Source organism: Glycine soja, chromosome 11 (genome assembly GCF_004193775.1).
Source record: "Glycine soja cultivar W05 chromosome 11, ASM419377v2, whole genome shotgun sequence".
In the NCBI taxonomy this organism is placed as follows: domain Eukaryota; kingdom Viridiplantae; phylum Streptophyta; class Magnoliopsida; order Fabales; family Fabaceae; genus Glycine; species Glycine soja.
The window spans coordinates 4,363,779-4,386,846 of record NC_041012.1 but is presented as its reverse complement, the minus strand read 5'-3'; the positions used below and the strand labels follow the sequence as shown (position 1 = coordinate 4,386,846).

Here is a 23,068-nt window from a genome sequence, read left to right as displayed (position 1 = left end):
ATTATGGGATGTGATTGTTGTCTGCAAACCCTCAGCCAAAAAAATAAGACAATTGTGTCGTTGGCCACTTGGCCTTGAGAGTTATAAAGACTGAGAAAGCCAGCTTTTATTATTGTTTATTTATTGCGTATAATGCCAAGTTTTTATTTTTGGTGCTCGTATAGTGCCAAGGTCGTGCTTTGTTTGACACCTTTCCATAAAATGTGACTTCTTGTCATCTATCTATCTATGTATATATACAACTATGCATAATGCAAGGCATGACTAAAGTTTTTTTTTAAGAAAATTATTCATGTTTTCGCATCGAGTAACTTGTTTAATTGCATGCTCTACAGCTTATTGAACAGAAAATTTGTGATTTTGAAAGAATTCTTTTGTTAAATTTCACTTTTAACAAAAAAACAAAAGTGCAGTTATAGATATATTGTTTAATATTAGGAAGGAGTAAGTCAAAGTATAAGGAATCCGTCGAGCAAATTACAATGGCGAATTTTATGTTATTCGCAAAAGCAAACAGATCGTTGTTGGATGGAGTCATGCAGACACAAGATTAAGAAGCAAGCAACAGTAGTCAGAGTTTTTTTTCCTTGATTTTTATTTTTTTTCCTTCCATCGGATAACGAATTTTTATTATTATTCTCAAGCTACTTTGAAAGAAAATGTTTCAAGTTAAATAGTGAAAGACCAAAGTTATAGTATTTCGGAGTCTCATTATCATACCTACTCGGACACGTTATTGTGTGCTCTACCTATTCATGGAACATCATTTTGTGCTACCTATTTTGTCTCGTGAATGACAATTTAACTCATGCAAGCATGGACTTTTTGACAAAAATGGGGATTTTGGAGAAAATAAATACGCAAACAAAAATGGGGATTTTGGAGAAAATAAATACGCAAACGAGTTCTTTTGAGAAGTATTTGTATGACTAAAGTTATTTCAAACGTCCATTTGTTTTGTAGTAAGAAGTATTATCCTGAGTGATATCTTTTTGGTAGTAATATTTTTTATTTTCTTCATTGATTATGTTTTATAATTAATGTAAAAGATATTTTTTTACATCCGTTATATTTATATCCAATGTAGAAAGTGCTTAACCCATTTGAGAGTACTTTCTCCAAAATTCTCTTTTTCGTCAAAAAGTCTGAAGCAGGTGAGAGGAATGGATCAAGCATTACGATTCTCGGATAATAGTATTCTTAAAAAATAACAAAATATCCAAATTTTGCGTCTATCCAGAAGATTTAGTTAGTTTATTTGCTCTACATTTTAAAGAGGGAAATTAAAATTAAAAAAAAAATGAATAGATGAAAGAGAGCGAGTGTGAAAGGTTGCCATCAAAGCTTGTAATGTTAGAAGGTTGCAGTCCCATTGTCCCGAAAATTACAAGTATGTGGGGATTATAAGCATTGGCACATCTGTACTATGGCAAACTTCATCCTATTCTCTTGTTCATAATCTGATATTTGCTACCCCACATCACCACACTAAGCACTAAGTTTGTGAGTTTATTTCCTTGAAAGTACCTTGAATTGCATTTGGAGTTTTGGACAAAAGCTTCTTTTTTGTCAACTTTAGTTCAAATCATAATTTTGGAGTTTCACATGGAAACTAAACTAGGTTATTAGATCATTTGTGTACCTTACCCTCTTGTCAGACTCTGTTCGCATCTATTTTAATTCTTCCCCATTATTTTTGCAGAACTATGGGGGCTTTTTTAAAAAAAAAAATTCATATCACATGATTTTTATGATCTACATGCACGGGAAATGTAAAGATCTGAAGGAAGAAAAACAAAAAATATCCATTGATTTATATATTCCTCTATATAGACCAATTTAATGCACAATCAGAAGGGTAGTCTTTATTTATTTATTTATTGTGGTTGAAGTTTTAATTTGTTGTGGCTAATACAAACATGCACTAAGGAGAAGGACAATCAAGCATTGGAATGACATCTGTTTGAATTTAGGTACGGTATTATCTACTCATATTTATATTTATATTTTTTATAAAAAAATAATTTTTATAATCATATGTTTGAATAACAAATTTAATTATCATTGTCGTATTTAATAGGTAGAATCAAGGAGATTTAATTCATTTGATTGAACAGATTTATATTATAAACTCTTATAACTATGTTAATTTCTATGGATAAAAAAAATCTTATAAATAGATAAAAATAATAAGACCGGCTCAAATAACGTTATAAAAGCTCAAACAATCAAAGCACCCTTTTAGGTCATTGTAGTTCAAATATTCGATTTTCTTTAAAAAAATCGTATACTATATTTATTCAATGTCATATTATGCATAAATTGTTCTGTCAACTAATTCTATCGAATGAAATAAAAAAGAAAGAACATGATTACAAATGAAAAGAAACTGAAAGATTCCCATTGATACAACTGGAACATTTTTTTTCTTCTAAGAAACTAAAATGCCATTAAGCCTATTTTTTTTTAATAAAAAACTAATTAAAAAACATATTTCAAATGTGTAAATTGTAGGTATGGACCGGATGGTCCCATCCCGTGTGTGAATGGAGGGTGCAAACTGCAAAGTGTCCCACCATAAAATTTTGGGCTCAATCACGTAGTAGTAACCAATGAGCAGCGATGCCATAAGTTGATCCAAAGCATAAACTCCAACGACAAGAGGTTACTTTGTTGTGATTTGTGTAAAGGAAAAAGACACGCGACTTGCACATGGGAAAAAAAATTAAAAGTGGTTTAATCTTCTAATAACCTTCATAGTTCATACATTCATTTCTTCATTGGAGTGCAATGCTGCTTCTGTTTCCTTATCAAAATATCTAAAACCTAAGCCTTATATATGAATCCTATCATAGATATATGGTTTAATTTAAGATAAATGATTTTTTTCATTTGAGTGAAATTTTTATTAAAAATAATATTAATGCACCTCATTGTGATTTTTAATACATTTCTAACATTTTTAAAAAATATATATTATTAAAAAGTAGCAAGATCCTTAACTTAAAATAACTAATTTTGTAATTAATTATCTTATATAACGTTGCTTCAACCAATGGAAAAATATCTCATTCCAATGTAGAAAACTTGCCCCAAGGCAGGAACTTATTGGATCATCGCCTTCTTCACATAGTTTTGACTGTCGATATTGTTGGTTTTTAATGTCTACCTGCCTTTGATTTGTAAATGGGCTTGCATTGCTTTAGATATTTGCCGACAGCTGTTATCTTAATCTTCGCACGTGATCCAGCGATCAAGCTAAAACTACGAGATAGCATGTGAAATGTATGTGTCCTTTTTCAGGTGAATCCCTTTGCTAAAAATAAAGGACTAATTTCTCAATGTATTAAAAGTTTATTCAAAGAATTGACTATTTTTAATAGACATTTTTTACACACATAAACTCGATAATCGAATAACTGACCATATTTTTTTTTTTTTAAAAAAAAAAAACAAGGTTATATGACAATCAATGCAACACCATGTTGACATGTATGTGCCCTGCTCTGCTCAAGTATTGAAACACAATGATGAGAGCTCAAAGCCTAAACACTACTTTTGCTGTCACTCAAAGAAACCAGCTTTGGTGGGACATTGCAGCGGCCCAATAATTTTTTCCAAAGTTAGCTCTCTCCACTATAGTGGATACTGAACTCTAGTCCAAACTCGACCTACATTTAATTAATTAGTAAAGTTATTAACCTGTATATAAACTTTTAAAAAATAATGCAAAACAAATGTTTTATATGTATTGTTTATATAATAATAATATTAGATCTTCGATGCTTCTAAAGGGACGAAAAGGTTACGTGAACTCTACTCTGGTGAATATGCCTAGAGTTTTTGGGCATAATTGCACTATTTTAATTTATTTTAAAAAAAGTAACAATTTGTGCATATATAGTGGTAAAGCCAAGAAATGAGAATTGTGTTGGAAGTATTACTCAATACCCATTGTTTGTACTACACAGTGATGGTGCCGGTTGAAATCTTTGAATGCCGTGGAAAATGGTCCTGAACTAGAATTTGGACCACCTCTCGCTAGTGATTCAATTACTACCGCCGGGACCAGTTGAATGAACTTAAAGACTGAGTGGTACCTTTCAACTTGTCTAGACACCCAAGGATGCCCTAACGGTAGTATAACTAAAGTACGGTTATATAGACGTTCTCAACTTTATTTAACTTTGCACTTCACTATTAACATTTTTAAACTTTAAAGTAAATGATGCAACATACATGTGTATTCAAAAGTACAGGATTGCATACTTTCTTGCTTCGTGCATTATGGCGCCACTGTGAATTTGTGGAGACATGGTCCCAAATTTCACTAAAATTTGGTCGACTGTCATCAACTGTTTGGCCGTGCTCTTCATGTATAATGAAATTAAGCTATTGTAACTCTTAAAGAAGCGAATTTATTGGCAAAATTACAAAAAATCTTATAATAGTCTATTCACAGAAATCATACAACAGAATGTCTTTTCTTTATTCCTTTTATTTGGTATTAATTAGCTCCTAAATAGAGCATGCCTCCTAACTCCCAAGACTACACAATAAAGACCAAGAGTGAAAGAAAACCTATAATAAAACTTGTGCGCTGAAAGTACCGGCATCAGCGTTCTTGATGGAACCCAGTTAGGTAAGTAAACAACGCTATCCCTGTAATTTTATTTATTTATTTTATTGAAACTGAAGACATCATTACTACTTCGAGTCCAAATCAGACAAGAAAAATAGCCATAAATGGGCCTAGTTGAGATCATCAAACTTTCCTTAGCCACACCGATCCAGTCCCGAGTTTAGCGACATACTTGCTGTAATCTAAAACTGCTAAATTCCTGTGTAGATTCAAATATGCAATAGAGGACTATAAAGCAATTAATCTCACATCTACTGTTAGGCTTTAGAGGACTACCAAGTACCAATAAATTTCTCGTCTAGGAAAGCAAATGCTACGAGCTCTCGTCAACCTAAAAATCTCACGTTTACAGTTTCTATGGAAGATCGGGTGTTTTTCTTTCAATACTCAATAGTCAAAACTATCCTAAACAGCGTTTTCCATGATCTTATGACAACGACACCACACCATTATTGTCAACACCTACTATATATACATCAAGTTCAGTTCAGACCAACCACACCAAGCACTTTCCCTTTACTACGCATAATTGTTCTAAGATTTTCATGTACTAATTTTGTTAAAGTAGTCACAAAATCAGAATTGTTTACACTACTAGATGATAGTGAGTGTGCATGTGTGCAGCTGTGAGTATCCCGACCTTTTTTTTCTTCTTATTAACATAGGCCCGGAGTGGAGGCAAGAAAACTTGGAATGACGTTTTTCAACTTATTAGCCTTCTTGAGAATTTGTCACAAGGGTTTGTGGCCCTCTTACAAAAAAGCTGTCGAAATTATTTTCCACGGGACTAGACTTCATGGAAGCAACATTTTTTGGAACTAACAAGTGAAGTCCAGAAAAATGGTCACCCCAAATATCATATGTATACTCATTTGCAAGTCCTGTCTCTCGTGCTTGAACAGCTGTTTGGTTGTGAAGTTGGGATCCAGGAGCTCGAGCATGGAAGTCAACAGTAGATTTTGATCCCAATCGAGATGGAAAAGTGATGGCAGGAATGGGAGAAGTAGCAGAAGGCATCTGAACAGGTAAACTAGTAGCACTTCTTGAAGCTGAATGTGGTACTTGAGAAGACTTACTATTACTGCATCTTTGTGTAAAAACAGGCTTCAATATATTTGACTCAGCAGCAGTGGCAGAAGCTTGATCATTGGCAGAATGTTGGGCAGCCACCTGTGTCATTGGACTAGGAGCCTCGGGGGGTTGCTCCACATCCGGGGAAGTTGGCCAGTTACATTTAGGTGTAGCAGAGGGAGTAGGGGATAAAGGAGATGAGGGTGTAGAATTCCCACTTTGACTGCTTGAAACTTCAGACAGTGCCGCTAATTTGGCACCAAGACTCTTCCTCTTTTTTCTTCTACCCTTTTCTTTACCAGTTTTGACCGTGAGATAACCCAACTGAGATGCTTTCATTGGGTCAGAGCACTGAACTGCTGAGGATGACAATTTTCTTTCACTTTGAATATCCCATGCATGATTAGTCTGTTCATGATTTTCAGATTTTTGTGTCAAATGCTGAGATATTTCCCGTTCAGATGGATTGCCTTGACCATAGGAATATTTGCCACTAGAGGCCTCCATTAGATGATTCATCTCACTAGATATAGAGAGCTTACTCTTTCCCTGGTCATGATGTAGCATAGGGGTTTTCTCAGCACTTTTTAAGGTGGTGTGAACCAAGTTATCATCACTCTTGTAAGAGAAATCCAAGAAGCCCAATGCAGTGGTTTGAGGAAATATGAAACAAAATATCAGAAATATTAAGGATGCAACAAGAACAAATCCAAGAAGGGATTTCTTCAGTCGCATCCAATACATGGATCTCTTGCAGCTACTTAGCATATCATTAGGGAAACTTGCTTTCATGGGTAACAGAAAAATGCCAGTGGCCAAGATGATTTCAAGATCTCGATGCACCACAGCTGCAGAAAAATCAGTTTGATATGATATCAGAAGTTTAGTTGATTCCCCAGGCTCAAGAGCAAAACCCTTACAAGAAAGAATCTTAAAACCATCCAACCCACACTCTCTCCCAGAAACTCTGATACTTTTAACCTCCAATGGCAAATCTCCAGTGTTTTTGGCATATAACTCTTTCACTAAATGTTGTGAACAGGTAGAAGTTATCTCTTTCATGTGAAGTAAGGTATATGGAAGAGAAAAGTTGAGTGTCTTGGGCATTTTAAGATCAAAATCTACACTGTCAACATGCTCAGACCTCTCGCGCAAAACTAGAGAAAGCAACCCTCCATAACCCTTTAAAGGTATCCACTCAACACCTGAAAGATTGTTTCTTATCAATGCGGAACCACTCCACCCACATCGATCAGATGGATAAAAAATTATTGGCCCCAAAGTTACATGATCATGAGGGTGCACATAAGCCTCTGTTAGTGCATTCTCTGGCACTGAGAATCCATACTTTTTTGGAGTAGCACCTTCATCTAGAACCAAGTTACTAGATGAAGAAGGGTGTAATAAATCATCTAAACCCCTACACTCATTAATTATTTCTCCTGAATTTAAGATAAGCTGCATCACAACTGAATGTTGACTGGGATTCTTTACAGTGATCCACTTAGAGACATAACTTCCAACCTGAATCATTGAAAATAACATCTCACGGTCTTTAAGCACTGACATGCTACCCATGGTTCCTTGAGACTTCCAGTTTGCCAGAACCATTTCATCTACATCTCTTGTCTCTAAAGCCTTCAAATAAAAAGTAGCAGAAAGACTTAGCATTAAATAGTTATTGGTGGAAATAAGCATAAATAATCAATAATACCAAGGCCCTACTTAGATAAACTTATCCATAAGCACGTCTAAGAGAAGAAAACAATAAAAGACATATATTATTAATACAGAATTTTGATTTTCATGAAAATTCCACATGTCAACCAATTAACATGCAATGTAAGCATAGCTGACAATACTTGTCAAGTTCAGTATTTTATACAATAATATCATAGATGAAAAGCTATAAATTAGTTAAAGGAACATACTTCCAATGCATTTACAAAATATGCCACTGGATTCAGTTGAAATGCCCCATTCTTAAAAGAATGGATAAATAAATAAAAGACGATATTCATTACTCACTAGTCTCAATTTGAGTTATAAATTAAAAACAGTTCATCAACCTGTGTTCAAACAGAATACAGACAGCCAGAACTGAATCAACTTACCTTGACATTTGGCTGCAATTGCATGCTTCTGACCATATGCCCTGTTTTCCTATTGTCAAATTGGGTATCTTTGGACTTGCCTTCTACTTGATCAGATGAATGCCTTTTCCTTTGATGTTCAAAACAAATATATAAAATGTCCTCACATGGAATCTCAATCAAGGAACTAGTTGAGTCATTAGTAAGAATCAGCAGTTTGCAGTTCTCTCGCAAGGTGGAGACTTTAGGCACAAAGTCATGTAAATCCAAGTGCCGGTGACTACAGTAAACAATGCCAACTTGAGTCACAGTACCGGGGAAAAGCAGTAAACCTTCTTTGAACTTTATACGGAAAAGTTTGGTGTCAGAAACCTCTATGACTTTAACAAAACTTAAAACATATGGGGCATCATTCCTAAGAGAGATAGCGATAGCAATTTCACCACTATCACACATGGCTAGACCCTCAAGAGTTGCTGAAATAAATATACCAACAGTATCATGAGCAGAATGACTATCTACTTCAGCTTCAATAGGAACCATAATAGTATCAGATGTGTCTTGTGAGTGCCTCAGTAAATGCAAACAAAATGCACCAAAGATTTTTCCCTCAAATCCAACCAGAATATCCATCTCCATGAGAGTTTCAGAGCCATGTGGAGCTATATCCCAATTCCTATGGGGCCTGATTGCTACAATCAGTGAACCAAACTGGCCACTATTCACAACCAATCGATCCTTGATAGTTGGGAAGAGCCAAGTATCAACAACCTGAAAATCGTTTCTCCTACAAATTGCTTCAATTTCAACAGAATTATTCCCTGAAGAAATTGATATCCAGGCAGTTATTTCTTCCACATAAAGGGTCTCGTCAAAGGGATTGAACAATGAAAAATTCTTGCTCAACCTTCCACCAGGAGAAATTTGCATACCTGATAAGGGCTGAATTCCAAAAGGAGACTCAGTAGCATATCCTTTAGCTTCTACTATGAATCCACCGGAACTTGTCTGCAAAATAAGGCTACCTGATGACAAGCCCAGACTTCTAGGGAAGTAAACAAAACAAATTAAAGCTGATTCACCAGGTCTTAGGGAAATGTCACTGAAGTTACAAGGGTAGAACTGTAAGTCTGTGCTGAATGGCTCATAGAGGTTTAATATACTATCATTGCATGTATTTGTCACAGTTAAAAAAGCTGATGATGAAGAATACAAGTATTTTTGTCCCCAGTCCAGTATAGTAGGGCCAATCCTTACGTCGGGTGAGACAGAACCATCAAAAGAATTTGATTTGGAAACCTCAGAGTTCGTTGACCAAAAACTTGTTGTCTTCTGCTTAAGTGAAGAGCCTCCACAAGAAGAAATATCATCTTTACGACCAACCTCGGTTTGAAGAGGTGGTACGTCATCCACTTCCTCTCTGGTGTTCAAAGAACACCAGACAACCCCTCCATTAAGTAACCTAAAAACACCATGTTCAGATGACCAACTTTTGTTACTTGTTTGCCTGCCATGTTGAGGTAATTCTGTACAAAATGGACTGCTGTATTGACTGCCAGATTCTCCTGGAGAAGCTTCCTTTACAATTTTCTCTTTATGAGAAAATCCAGACAATATTGATGGAAAGCAGAACGAGTGACTTTTCGGACAGACGTTTTCATAACTGTTATGGGGAGAGGGAAACCCATAGCCTAAACTAGAGTCACTAACAGTGGCGTCTGAAGAACCCAAATCATAACTTCTCTCAAAAGATGCACAACCTTCATAATCTGGTGGGTTTTGTATCCCGTTCAAAGAGCACAGTCCATATCCAGCAAGCCAGAATAAGATGCACGACAGAACCACATAACAAGTGAATGTTTTGTGCAGCAATACCCTAGTAGAAACCATAAATACAAGTTAGAAACTTTTTTTTTTGTTTTTCACCTCACAAATAAATTATGTGCAAACAAGGGCAGAGAATGCTATCAGTGCAAATATAAATACATGAGAATAAAATTAACTGATTGCAATTAACCTAGCAGCATTTATTACAGATTCTTCACACGAGCTTCATGTGGTTCACATTAGATTGATACTATCAAACAGCACATAATGCCCAAATAAAGAAACAAACAAACACATGCAAATTAAGTAATATGAAGCAATAAATAGAATTCAGCCTTGTAAGCTAGAAATATAGAAAAAGATAAGGATCCTTAACCGCAGCGCTGGGCGAAAAGTTTATAACTTTAAATAGTTACCATACCATGGCTAGAGCCAATAATCAATTTGACGATAAAAAAATCAACAAAAACGTAATAAACACTTAAACAGAGCATTTTAAATCTAGCTTCCCCGAACCATTAACCCAAATTAAAAATAAATTAGTAATAAGTAAATAAATAAAACACCCACCCACACACACACACCACGTGCTTAACCTAAAACAATCACAGTACTCCCACTCAAGTCTAAATAAAGGAAACAAACACCTGTTCAAAGTTCAAACCAAATGCGAAGAAGCGATAACGGAAGACCAAAAATAGCCACAGGGAAGGAGTATGAAATTAAATATAAAAAATAAATAAAAGAGAAAAGAAAGTGATCAAGTTCGAAAAAAGATGAAGAAGATAGCGTACCGGAGGCGGAACATGGAGAGTGAGTGTGACAGAGAGTGGGTTGATGATTAGGGTTTGACAGAAAGTGGTGGGGAAGGAGAACCCATACGACACAGCGTTAGAGGGAATTTTTTGGGATGTTCTTAGTGTCCACACAAACCCGATGAGTGGCTCTGTGAAAATTGCTGACAGGTTGGTATGGGAAAGCCCGGTTCAATAAATACACACCATATTTAAAATAAATAAATAACTATATCAATCATAATATTTTATCGAATGTTTAAAATATACTTTTACTTACTGAATTTAAGTATATTTTATGGTATACAAATTATTACTATTTTAATTTCTTAATTAAATAAATTTTAAGTTATTTTCTAAACTACTAAATACTAACAAAACATATTGATGGAAATAACATTTTGAAGTATAATATTTGTGGGAATGTGATTCCTAATGCAAAATTATATTTAAAACAATCGATCTTCTTCGACACACTTTCTTGTATGTTATTTTTGTTGTTGTTTTTCAATAAGAAATAATGAGTCGTGTCAATAATCATGAAATCCTTTAATGCAGAGTCCAAACTATCTTGTAAAATTCCAATTCTAATTGGATAACAATACAAATAATACATAAAGTACTTTAGTTAGTTTTATCCTTAAAAATAAATATAAGTGTAGGGGGCTATTTTTTATTTTATTTTTTAAGTTGAAATACTTAATTAACAAGCAAATTTAACCTAAAAAATATTTTTGAATATTTTTATTTTAAGAATTAATTATTTGTTCTAAGTTTCCCATGTAGGCGTTCTTATAAATAAATTAAAAAGATATTTGACAAAACATTTGAGTTAACTTTTAAAAAAATATTTCAACTAACTTTTATTTTTTTTAATAACTTCTAATTGCAAGGTAAAAAAAATTAGTAAATTTTAATTTTTAATATTTACTCTTTTTTTATGTCGTTGAACATTTATTATATGTATTTTTTAATATTTTCTAATTAAGGGGAAATTTTACATAAATATGTTATTTTTGTAATTTTACATTTTCAGCTATTTTGTGTTGGAAAAAAAAATGAAAGAGTAGTGGAAATAGATAGTTACTGTCCATTCTCATGGAAATATAGATACACGTCCCCTACTAATGAGAATACAAACATGAGAATATATTGTCATAACTTTCTAACAAATATGAGAAAATTATTCACACGCTCACATCTCGAGAAATAAAGAAGATGACTCCAAACAAACACTCTATGTTTTTCCTGATTTTTTTTTCTAATTAGGTCACTAATGCAATATATGATTAAAAATAAATACAAGTTTAGAAATTTAAATGAAAATAAACACAAATTTTTAAGAACTTAATTGAAAAAAAAATGCAAAAATTTAATTACAAATTTCACCAAAATTAGGAACCACAAAGTATTTAAACCTATCTTTGACCCTATTTAAAATCAATATTCAAAAATATATTATTTTTTACTTATTTTATAAGTTACTCTTGAATTTGGGTAAGAGTTAAGGATTTAAAAACTAAAATTTTAATTCAGTCTATCAAAATTATTTGTCCATGCATATCTATGAAATTCTTATTATAGATATGTAAAAGATACTCTAAAAAAGTATGTATAAGATAGGATATAAATTATAGATATTTTTTTTATCAAAAAGTATATTTATATGTAATATTTAAATCTAAATTATAGTGTAAACTATCATTTATTATAAAAATGTTGTGAATGATTAATTTTTTAATTCTATAATAATTGTTTAAAGTTATTTCTAAGGTCAATTCTAATTAGTGGACTGTATAATTTTTTACATTAATAATAAAAATTATTATTTTTTATTTATAGGAATAAAAAATAGTGTCAGAAATTTATAATAATTCGTATATTATATTTAACCAACTAAATTAAATTCTGATAACTAAATTCTTTAAAGTTACATGTTTTTAATCATGAAAATTATTATTTTTCATTTGTAAGAATAAAAAATAATGTAAAAAATTATAATAATTCATATATTATATTATGTTTAATCAACAGATTCCTTATATGATAACTAAATTCTTCAAAGTTACATGTTTTTTTTTTATCATTGTCTTTATTTGACTTTTAAAACGATAGATTTTGTTTAGTAAAATATAGTAACTTTTAATATAACAAAATAAATTTGGTGGGAGAAACGCTCATGGACAAAGTTGACTGTATTTAAACGTATTAACCTGGCAAAGTTGCTTTTATTGTGTTGTGCGGGTGCTAAATGGAGGAAAGATAGCATTTTGCAAGGCATCATACTAATTTTATATTCGTGTGGTGTCTCATCAAGGATATTTGTCGTAATAGAGTAGTTGTAGTAAATCAATTATCAATTAATTAACATACAACAGCACATACTTATTTTCTGTAATGGCATGTCACTTGCCCCCATAGAAAACCTACACAAGACAGAACATTGAAAATATTGGTAGAAGGGTTGAATAGAATATAACCGCCCTGTCTTGAGTTAGAGTAAATGGTGCACAGCACGGGTATTGAAATTTGAATCACTAGTGAAGTCTGTCACTGTCACAGCAACCCCCCATTTCATTTTTTCTGTTGCAATTAGCACTACCATATTTCTTAAAGATGGGGAATTTATTTCATGTCTTGGCGGCGCTATCACTATCACGGACCCGGAGACCATACAGCAGGGATGATAATCACTTGTGGCTATCTGGTTCGTTTGATCACGGCTGGTGTGGGCCCCTACGTAAAATAAAAGGTTTATGGAATCTGGATTCTGGACCCCTGATAGCGTTGTTGCTCATCCATCTAGTGATTCCTGCCCTCGTGTTTACCAGTTGCCATTGCTTTGGTCGAGAGAAAATAGATCAAATTAAGGTTTGAAATTTAATTTAAATAAAAATAAGTTTGAAATTTTCTTGCTAAAAAATAAGAGGGAGGGAGAAAATTTTTCAAGGTTATGTGTGAGTCACATATCTCTTTTTTATTTTAATTTAAATATTTATTCTCAATTCCCTTTTATTATTTTTTCTTTCAGGCAGCTAAATTCATTCTAAAAGTTTTTTTATATACACTCAAAGTTAATATATGCAGTAAAAAATTGGATTAATTTTTTTATGGTAAAAAATTGGATTAAAGTTAAATTTTACAAAGTGTCCTACCAAAACTGTATAATGCATCGATAAATAATATTTTTTATAGAAAATTATAATTATATTCATTTATATCATAAAATATTACTAGTATATTTGTTTTTAAGTTTTAATAAATATTTTAATAATGATAACTGCGAAATCTAAGTTAATTTGATGATTAATTTTAGTTAATAATGAGTACAATTTCTTCACTTTACTATTATTTTTAATGAAATAACGAAAAAATTAATATCTTTGCAAATTTTTTAGCAGCATAAGTCAAAAGAATAAAATTTCAAGAACTTTAGAGAAAAATTCATGCAAAAACTAGAAGAAGAAAAAAACATTGAAGAAAAATTGAAAGAATTAGAAAGTTCGCTCAGGGTGCAATCTAGGCTTAGCGAGTAAGTCCAATCTTAATGTGTACTCTCGCTCGGTGCGCAATCAAGGCTTAGCCCAAAGAAAACCCATGAGGAAGCCCAGAGGCGTGCTTAGCACGAAAATTCGTACTAAGCACGAACTCAGCGTGAAAAGTAAGTTACCTTAGATCAATAAAAGGAGTAGGAAACAAAAAGAAAATACACACCGAATCTCATACCTCTCTAGTGAATAACTCTAAAGCTTGAGTCCATCCCTTAGAGAAAATCCTCCTTTTTTAGCCATTCTCCTCTTTCTTTCTTCTAGTTATCCAGTCTCTTCTTCTATCCACATTAACCCTTAAAGTGTAAAATCTCTCATAGCTGTGAGAGACTAAACCTCATTTGTTGGGAGCCTCATAGGCTAAACTCTTGTAATGTAATCATGTCTATTATCTATTTAATATAATTTTGTTTCTATTATCATTATCTGTGCTTTTCTCGTTTGATCATCCATATAATGTTTAGAGAGTAATGCATTGAAAAATGATTATTTTTTAAAGAACTAGGGAAGTGTATCTAAATAAATTCATGGTTAGAAATAGATTGATATTTGTTTTGCCCAGTTTTTGCATTTCTTGTCTTAATGGGATTTGTTATTTTATTATTTGTAAATAAAATTTGGGGAAAATGATAAATAAATTAGGTTCTTCGTGTGGAAAACTAAAGATAGAGTATCTTAGTATATCTTGGTGGAAACATGAATTTCATTAGACAAAGAAAATTATTAGTATTGCATTACAAGTAGTTTTGGCATGGTAGGTCCTAACATTATTATATTTTGAATTCATTTTTCTGCTTTTAATTCATTATTTATTTTCTGTTATTTCTTTCTTTGATTTACTCCCAATTTCACACTTACAATTCCATATCTCTTCTATTTCTTCTAATTGTTTAAAAATTGAGTTTGCATACAATCAAAGTCCCTTTGAATTCGACACTTGGACTTTTGAATCTTTTATTACTTAAAACGAATTAGTACACTTGCCAACGAGTTAACAAATAACATCTTGAATCAAATAATTGAAATTACATAAATTTTATTGCATAAAGTTAACCCTAAACTTTTGATTTCTAGAGTGGATATTATTACATTCAACCATAATCGTCCCCAATTCACAAACGTCAGCAGAATGGTCAAGAAGTTTATTCATTTTGTTTGCCATCTAACTCAATCACCACAGAGTCTAACTCAATTTAAATTCTAGAACCATGTTATTCAAATTTCTGAAAATTAAATTATGGAACGTATAATGTACTTAGTTCTGGAATTAAAATTCCATAAGTATATTAAGGTCAAGGCCCATCTCACTGCAAAACACCAGCGTGGCCTAGTCACTATGGGCAATATAAGCCCAACATATCTTTTAACCGAGTAAAATGAATCACAGAGCAAAGCTTCTTCTGTTGACCAAAAAGAGAGCAAAGCTTCTTCGGTCCAAACAAGATTAAAATGGGCTTGTTTTGCCACAAGAAACAAGGGTCTTTTTCCATTTGGAGTGGGTTTTATTTAGAGAATCAAAATAGAAAATATTTTTAAAATTAAAATAGAATATAAAAAATGTGAATCTCACAAACATTATCTCTCTCCTCTTTACCAAACATATCTCTCTCCTTTTTACCAAACATACTATTCAGAAATTTTGAAGCTGTAAAGGAGGTCCAGGAAGACATTTGTTAGTGCTGGAAGAAGGAGCCCAGAAACAATTCAGCCCCTTTAAAACGGGCCTTATAGTTAACCTTTTTCGTAACATAAGCTCAAGGATCCAAGTCACAGTTGCTCTATGCTATGCATGGATTCAAGATTCTTCAATCTTGCGCTCCTTTTTGCACACTCCTTTGGGACAGTGTAGTGAGGTAAATTGTACCTTTTTTTAATCTAACATTTTCTCAATTTATTCACTATTTTTTTTGTCACTAAACCTATTTAAAATTGAATTAAAATAAAAATATTATAACCTCAATTGATAAACAGAAAAATATAGTTAAATTAAGTAAATTTAATTGAATTTAGCCGTAACCGAAACTTTAAGATGTTTAGTGACAAAATAAGTTTGGGAAAGTGTTGAAATTGAAGAAAAGTAAAGAGTGTTCCAAGGAAAAAAAAATTATTTTGTTTAAACTGTATGGGAATAATACTATAAAGTGTCTCAAGGTAAACAAAGTAATAAATGCATGGCAATTACAAAGCAAAAATTTATTGCTAATCGACTCGATTCAAATGGTTATGGCTTCTGGGCTTATAGTTCTTGCTCGTGAATTAGTAAGCTCTTGTTTTTGGATTAAGAGCATCAATATTCTTTTTTTGCTGAATATATAGAGCAGCAATGTTCTTATCATTATTAAAATGGTCCAAAAAGGTTACATCAAAGGTGAATTACATTTGTTAATTAATTAAAGTTTGATACTAAAATCGATTTAGTTTTATTCGTTGCCTATTTTTAATGTTCAAATTTAACATATATAATAAGATCATATATTTAAATATCGTGTTGATCTTTCTTGATAAATTTCAATATTAAATAAGTAAGCTATACTTCTTTGGTGAAAATAAATAAGCTGTATTTAAAGCTCACATCAAAACAAAAATTAGACTCAATTTACGTACACATGACAATTAATTCATCTACTTAAAGAGTTAAGAATATTCATTCCCTCCTTTTTCAATGAGAAGAAGCATTGTTTTGGCGAATCATTTTAGGCTTTTAGCTTTTTTAAGGCTATAGATTACAGAATTTAGCTAGCTAGTTTGTGCTTGCGATTACGTATTGCTTCGATGATATTGATATTGATATGTTATATAAACACGCTTCAAATGGATTCAGTGCATATTCTTGGATACTTAATTAAAATAATGAAATGGAAATTGAGAATGTATACAGACACAATTCAAGTTTTGATTCACCATGCACCTTGGGAAGAAAAGAAATATGATCTGTGAACAAAGTTCTAGCCACCTTACCTAGCTAGGACGTATAGGAAACACTATTTAGGCATTCCTAGAATTTTGTTAAGATCTCCGGTTTAAAACCATATTATTTAATTAATTTATCGTGACCATGAGCACTTTCAACCTTTCATATCTTTGAAAGTCAGGAAAAATTAGATGTACCAATAACCAAACAACAAAAACTGTCAAGACCCTTTGACATATACTATATATGCTCAGACTCAGTGCCTGGGGAATAATCTGATAAAGTAATCAATAAAATTCAGATTAGTACTGACAGCGTTGCTTAAATATTAGTCAGTAGGCTCCAACAAGTGCTAAAGTGAAAATGTACTTTTTAAGGGAGAGAGAGTGTGTTTGTGTATTGTGTGCCTTTGTAAGTGAATATTTTAATCAAACCATATGCCGTACACAACGCATGCCACAACTTGCAACTTTTATAAGCTGAAGCACGAGTGTTTGTCCCCATGTACAACCAAACCCTAAAAGAGAAAAGAAATCTGTTTTAGAGAAATCTACAAACAGCTGTCCTAGCACTTTGGACAGCATTCTTTCCGTTTGAATTAGTGAATGTATGTTGTTGGTTGTTAAAAAGTACTCTAATTTGTGGGGTCAGATTCTACAGGCGTTTGGTTTCAGCTTAAACTACCATAACCGCCATTAGGTCTAATATGCACAAGGAGGAGGAATGGTATCTAGCACATCATTACTACCCTAGGTTGTGGCCTATCTTGCCTCATCCTCAATTCATCACTCCCCTCTTGTTCATGAAACCTATTTTATTTAAGAAAATTATTGCGTGAATGTGGAAAGATCAAAGAAGAGAAAAACTGTGAAAAGAAAAAGTAAGTGAGAAGTATTGTGATAAGAAGGAAAGAGATATATATATGAATAAAGTTAAATTACTTATTTTATCTTTATACTTTTATGATTCTTATTTTTGTAATTTCTATAGTTTGAAAGTGATTTTTTTAGTCTTTATAATTTATATTTTAATTTTTTTTAGTCCTTATATTTTTTTAAGTGATTTTTTTAGTTTTTATAATTTCTTGATTTTTACTTTTTTAGTTCCTATAATTTTTAAATTACAGAAACTAAAAGAGAATTAAAATAAACTATAAAGACTAAAAAAATACTTTTAAACTACAAGGACTAAAGAGAATTAAAATGTAAACTATAGGAACTAAAAAATTACTTTCAAATTATAGGGATTAAAAAGATAAGAATCATGAAACTATAGGGAGTAATTTAACCTATCAATAATATTAAATGAAAAAGAAAGTGATCGAGTATATATTTATGAAGATCCAAGTTCCAAATATGTAAGGAGCTAGCTAGTTATAAATTAATTGTATAGTTCCACACCCGAAAATACTATTTTAATTCACATCGATAAAAAATTTGAGCAAGTATATCTTAGGGAAAAACTATAACAAAAGCGAAGTAAAAGAATGTTAAAAAAAGTATTGGTGAACAAAAATGGAATCTTTAATGTTATGATATCGATAATAACTTCCTAGTTGTCACGATTGGTTAAAAGATAATTCTTGATTAATATATTCCAATTTCAGCTTCTGGTGTACAATAAGAACGTAGCCATCTCACGATTAAGTAGGCATATATGATCCGCGATTTCAATGTCATTGCGGCGCCAATTTATAACATGAAAAAAAAAAGACTCATGAATAGAGTTGTTGATTTTGATAGTTTATAATCTTCTACAACAGTAAATATATATCTAATTGTACTTGGTTGTTTCTGTCCATGGTGAAATTTCTTCTTGTCTTTTTTTTCTTTTTTCTGATGTTCATTTTTTTATCAGCCAATTTATTAGACATATGCCTACAGATCAATTGCAGCATGCAGAACAGAAAACATACATCAGTTCCTGCAACATATAAAAGGCAATTATAAAGTAACCCGTTATAAGCAGAAAACATCTAGACCCAATCCTGTTGATAGAGACAAGGTGCATGTGTATCAATTCAAGGATATATGTGATTTCAGTCCATGGCAAAAAGGCAACAAATTAAAGCTTACTGACATATTAATTTGTATTTGTATCCAGAAAATCAGATAGAAGTGGCACACCGCACATTGAAATGAAATCAAGCGTGAGATATTTAGATACATATGTAAAAGAAAGACTACATTTCCCAAGCTAATCTAACCATGTATTTTCTCTCTCTCTCTCTCTCTGATTTGTTAAGATGGTACATAAGTTCATCAGCTATAAATACACTGTATTCGTGTATGTCCGTATGTGTTTAGGGCAGTGTAGTCAAAATTAATATTTACACTCAATCACAAAGCTTCAAGTTGCACCACATCACTAAATAGTAGTGCAATATATGCATTTTAATTTGACTACAGGAAATTTGGGCATTGCCAATTAATTAATTGTTGATGGAGTGACCAACACCTGGACTGTGACCAGGGGAAGTTGGCCTAAAATCTTTCTCTTCAAATTCTACTCGCCCTTTTCTTCCTTGGTGTGCAACACCATCAGTGGTTCCACGATCACCAACACCATGAGCCACAACATTGCTGAATTTTTCACCATCTTTCGAGCACCGATTGTTCAACCGAAGCCTCAAGTGCCTCTTTCCTTCAACATAGAGATCTTGGTGGTGTAAGATAAAAAACAAGAGGAGAACACAGGCAATTCGGAGGTTTGTGTTTGCCATGAGCAATTTAAACATGATTCGAAAAGAGAAAGATATATATGAATATACAAGAGAGAAATGGATAAGGGCGTGCCTAGCTAGCTACTTCCAATAGAGGGAAAGAGGAAGGTATGTAGTAAGCTGATGCTGAAAGCTCTTGCATCTGCCAAGATATTTATATCAGTTAATTAAAACAAAGTTGGATATAATTTAATTAGAGAACTTGTAGTTGCACAACTAGTTTAGATAACTTTTTATATAAAAGAAAGAAACAAGAGGAATAAAAGAATGTGTGATATAAAATGATAAATGTAATGAAAAGATATAAAATAAATCATTCATAGTGCATTGATTAATCGATACATAATTGCTTTATTTATTTTTTTATTTGGTATCACTTTAATTAGGATCTTTATTTCCCACTGGTACTTCAAGTATCCTTACAAACTTTAGTAATTTGAATAATCTTCAATTAGAGTTTAATCACATTTATAACTCATCATTTATTTTTAAGAATATATTTTGCTGAAATTAAACCTAAGTCATTTTTACAAATTTGTTTATATTATTAACTGAGTTATATCTATTAAAATTAGAATTATTTTAATTAGTAGTAGTCTTAAGAGTTTGAATTTTATGTATGTAACAATAATAAATACTAAGAATGAGAAATTTGGTATTTAAAGTAATTTTCCCAGCAGATCAAATTAAGATTGTTTTCCGCCGCAGATGATAGATGAGATTTATATGAAAAAAGAGAGACAAAATAATATATATACTTCATTTAATCATTTAATTGTATAATTTTGGACCACTGCACGTGATGTCTTTCACTCCTGATCGTTGGGAAAGATTCCGCGGAGACATCCTATGAATTAAAGCGGATGGCGTGTATTAACTGTTTAAGCCCAACCTCTCGAGTAAAATAAAGGTTGTGGTATCTAGTTTCCTTTGTCTGGCCGTATTGTTCTTTCTGTCTCTCTATGGGGCCATCATATATTTGGTATTCTGTTTTTCTTTTTCATTTTTAAATTTAGATCAAGTTAAAAAAATATAAATTAAAATTAAAAGATATACAATATCATCATTAATTGTAAATAGTAGTCAAATCACGTCTTAAAGAAGAATAACTTGAGTTCAACAGTGCAAAACTTTGTAGAATAGAAAAACTTTCTAATGCGCTACAATTTTCTATTTTTCTTAATGAAAACAGAAAGTATTTATAGTGAATGGATTCCTAGTTACAATTTTCTAATTCTTTTTTTGGAAACGAATAAAAAATGTTTATAGTAAATGGATTGGTTACACATTTCTTGCATACAAAAAATATAATATATGTCAGCAAAATTAACTTATTATTATTGTAGTTTTTATTACTCCCTCAAGTCTTTCATTGTGTTAAAATAGACCTTGTATTAAGTAGTTTTTATTGTTTTAAAATAGTGTTTGCATAAACACATTTCTCATCAGCAAAAAAAAAAAAAAAACATAGGTTTTTACTGTGTTGAAATAGTTGTTGGGGTCGAAAACGAATTAGGAAGACACAAATTACCTACACCTAGTGAAACCAAAAAAACAGCAAACATGCATATATTTTTGTTTGCCGATATTTAAAAAAAGAAAAACGCACAAACCAAAATTGCATAAAATAGATTAAAAAAAACAATGACAAAGAAAACTGAATTTTTAAAGTGCAGTAATTGAAGAAACCTCAACAGAAAATTAATGAGAAAGAGAGCAGAGAGGAGAATAAATTGCACATACAAGATTACGTGGTGAACTACTACGACGTGAGAGAATGGCCACTCAACCCTAGAATAGAAAATTAATGCCTAAAAGAATTATAGGCTGCATGTATATACTGGTATATATGCTGCATGTAAAACTGCAGTATATACCGGTGGTGCCTTTTAAAAAAAAACAGCAGTAGGTGAATTCCAAAAGAAACAGCAGTAGCTTTAGGGGGTGTTGGGTATGAAAATGATAGTAGAATTTATGGTATTTTATAGGACTACTGTTAATTATTTAGAAAAAGAGATACTAGGTTCTATTTTGTAAAAGGGATGAGGTACCCCTTGTATCATGTTTAATATTTGCCGACAAAATGCAACAACCAAGAGATCGAGAGCAGCTTCATTATAAATCAAGAATTTAGATCAAGATACAACAAAGATCTTTTAGTTAATTCGTACCCCTTTTACGTGCAAGAAGGATCCACGACAAATTTCAAGCCCTAGCTCCCATGACCGTATAGTACATTTAAAATTGAGTATATATGTAATTAGGATAAAAACACACTCATTTATTTCTTCTATAAAAAAATAGAGGTATTATTATTATTATTATTTGAAGACAGGCATTTTTCCCTGTCGTATCTATCTACGTTTTAAATTAATTAGGGTCGTCAAGTGATGTTAATAACTGCTGTAAATAGGGATAGTTTTTAGAATTAGTTAAAGGATAAAAGAATTAAAAAAAATGTGTACAGAAAATAAAATATTTAGTTATTTACATTGTTATTAACATACATTATTATTCATGCAAGTAGCATATTAATTATATTTGTTCGACGTACGTAGACAGCAACAACATTTTCCCATCATACAACTGAAGGGTTGCTTCTAAACATTAGTATTCTTTTTGAAAGGTCACTGTTGACGCTTCCTGCGTCCGCATGCGCCATTCTGTTTTCAAAGTCATTCTTTTGGCCTTTTTGCATGGGATTTGGTGTTCACTATCCCAGGTTAATATTATTTCTTGGATTGCATGTTCATATATAGCTAGTAGTGTAAAACAAAGTATTCTGCTACCAACCAAATTTTGGTTTACATCAGAAAATGTTCCGTCCTTGACTACTCCTCCCCATCTGGCCAAACTAAAATTGCAATGATCGAGGCTCCAACTGTGGTACGGTACCCAAATGAATTAAAAAAAGTCTTGCTAATCCTTGGTTAAGAAGCAATAAATAAAAATCTTTTATTGTTAGACTTATGTAAAAATCACAAAAAAGTATATCATTACATTTTATAATAAAAAAAAATCATTTTTTATTCTTTTTACTAGTATCCTTAAAATACCAATTTTGAATTTTCTTTTAAAAAAGTAAAGAAAAAATACAACAATTTTTTTAACAAGAAATAACACAAATAAATGACAAATGGTTGTGGTTTCCCTCTGATTGGATTATGATAATTGTTTTTAGAATCACATCATCGTTCAATAACATGTTTTAATAAAATATAAATACACCTTTTTTATGCAATTTTGTATTATTATTTTTAATTAAAATTAGAGTTTCATCCCAATAATATATGTAAGAAGGGTGTTAGCAATAGATTATCTAGTACACTCTCCATTATTAGTTAAAATTTATTAAAAATTATTAAACTATGAGTGACTTTAAAAATATATTACTAACACTACCAATAGTAAGGAATGTATTTAAAAAACTGAATTAAAAAGTATATTGTTAACCTTTCTT

At 31.7% G+C, this 23,068-nt stretch overlaps 1 protein-coding gene across 1 annotated transcript; it reads right to left on the bottom strand.

The window, feature by feature from the left end:
- Positions 1-4,970: 4,970 nt before the first annotated feature.
- Positions 4,971-10,598, bottom strand: LOC114375120. The gene is made up of 3 exons (XM_028332868.1): positions 10,428-10,598; positions 7,828-9,682; positions 4,971-7,351 (listed from the first exon to the last, which is right to left on the bottom strand). Exons 1-3 carry the CDS (start codon positions 10,439-10,441, stop codon positions 5,354-5,356), a joined length of 3,867 nt encoding a protein of 1,288 aa, XP_028188669.1. The 5' UTR covers positions 10,442-10,598; the 3' UTR covers positions 4,971-5,353.
- Positions 10,599-23,068: the final 12,470 nt, after the last annotated feature.

Excerpts from the sequence above, each read along its gene's own strand:
- LOC114375120 (XM_028332868.1), bottom strand. Across the intron at positions 7,352-7,827 it reads AATTGCAGCCAAATGTCAAG|GCTTTAGAGACAAGAGATGT; the intron begins GTAAGTTGATTC and ends TTTTATTTGAAG.